Below are 1,152 nucleotides of genomic sequence, written 5' to 3'. Positions count from 1 at the left end.
TCATAGTTGAGTAGAGCTGTCCCTCTCGGTTTAAGCAAAATAGGACCTCTACCCAGAAAGGGTAACACACACAGACCCTCCCCCCACCCCCACCCCCCGCCCCAGGGAAAGATCTAATTGCTGGTTTAAGTTTGAATACATTTCAGCGCTCAAAAGGAAAATGTTTCACTTACTTAAAATAAATATCTCCGAGGCTGAAACTCTTGCCATTCCTAGGGTTGGTGATGGTCCCGTTCACCATGCGCACCTCCTGGGGCTTCACGGCGCAGGCAGCCCGGGAGTCCCAGCTGAAGTAGTACGTGCAGCTGTCCACGTCGAACCTGGAAGGAGGGAGCACGCGCTGCGGTCAAGCCCAGCCACACGCAGGGGCGGCCGAAACACCAGGCCTCTGGTGCCGGGAAGAGGACCACTGGCTTTCAGGGGTCTGGCGGGTCCGGAGCCGCGGGACCCCGCAGGGGGCACCCCGCCCCCGAGCCTTCACCACCCCCAGGATGGGTGCAGGCAGCTCTGGGCTCAGAAGGCTCTTAGTAGCCTAACAGGGTAGATCAGGGAAGATGGGCCTAACAGGGAAGAGGGTGTGCAGTGCTCCAGCCACAGGAAAACGTTGGCCAGTGTTTAACACATTCTTTTTGTTGTTGTTGAATTTGGAAACTATGCAACATCTAAAGATGGGGAAAATTTGCTCGTGAATGTCTGAACTTTATTTTGCAAGCTTTTTCAACGCACACATTGATTAAATCCTTGGACAATTCCTGGGTCCCCCTTTTTCCTAGCCCAGCTTCTGGAAGAATCATTTGTTCATCAACAACAGCTCATATGCTCCCTCTGTTGGCCAAACTCCTCCTAATGCTAGCCGCAGCATGGCCTGGAAAGTTCTAGTGTAATTCAAGAGCATCCCTTGTGCCAGTCCCACAGGCCTGGGGATCTCAGGCCACCTGAACTTGCGGCCTTAAGGTGGTGCCATTCACGCCCCCTCTTGCTCTATGATCATGCTCAGGGCAGTGGCCAGATACCACCTTAAATTGTTGCTTTGTCAAATGACTGTGTCCCAGCCCCCTTCCCAGGAAATGCCTCCTGGTGGGAGCAATTAACAGTCCCCTCCCCACCATGGCCACCGGAACACCCTCTCCCTGCACCCACGCTTGCACCCCC

General features: G+C 54.5%; 1 protein-coding gene across 1 annotated transcript in view; it reads right to left on the bottom strand.

The window, feature by feature from the left end:
- The window catches only part of IGF2R (insulin like growth factor 2 receptor), a gene marked incomplete at its 5' end in the record, with an annotated part of 98,190 nt that overhangs the window by 10,053 nt on the left and 86,985 nt on the right, over positions 1–1,152 (bottom strand). Inside the window, one exon of the mRNA XM_029943265.1 lies at positions 174–348. Coding sequence (XP_029799125.1) covers positions 174–348 — 175 coding nt within the window. The remainder of the gene's footprint in view (positions 1–173; positions 349–1,152) is intronic.

This window comes from Suricata suricatta, chromosome 7 (genome assembly GCF_006229205.1).
Source record: "Suricata suricatta isolate VVHF042 chromosome 7, meerkat_22Aug2017_6uvM2_HiC, whole genome shotgun sequence".
Taxonomy (NCBI): Eukaryota; Metazoa; Chordata; class Mammalia; order Carnivora; family Herpestidae; genus Suricata; species Suricata suricatta.
This window is presented reverse-complemented; position numbering and strand designations above follow the sequence as displayed.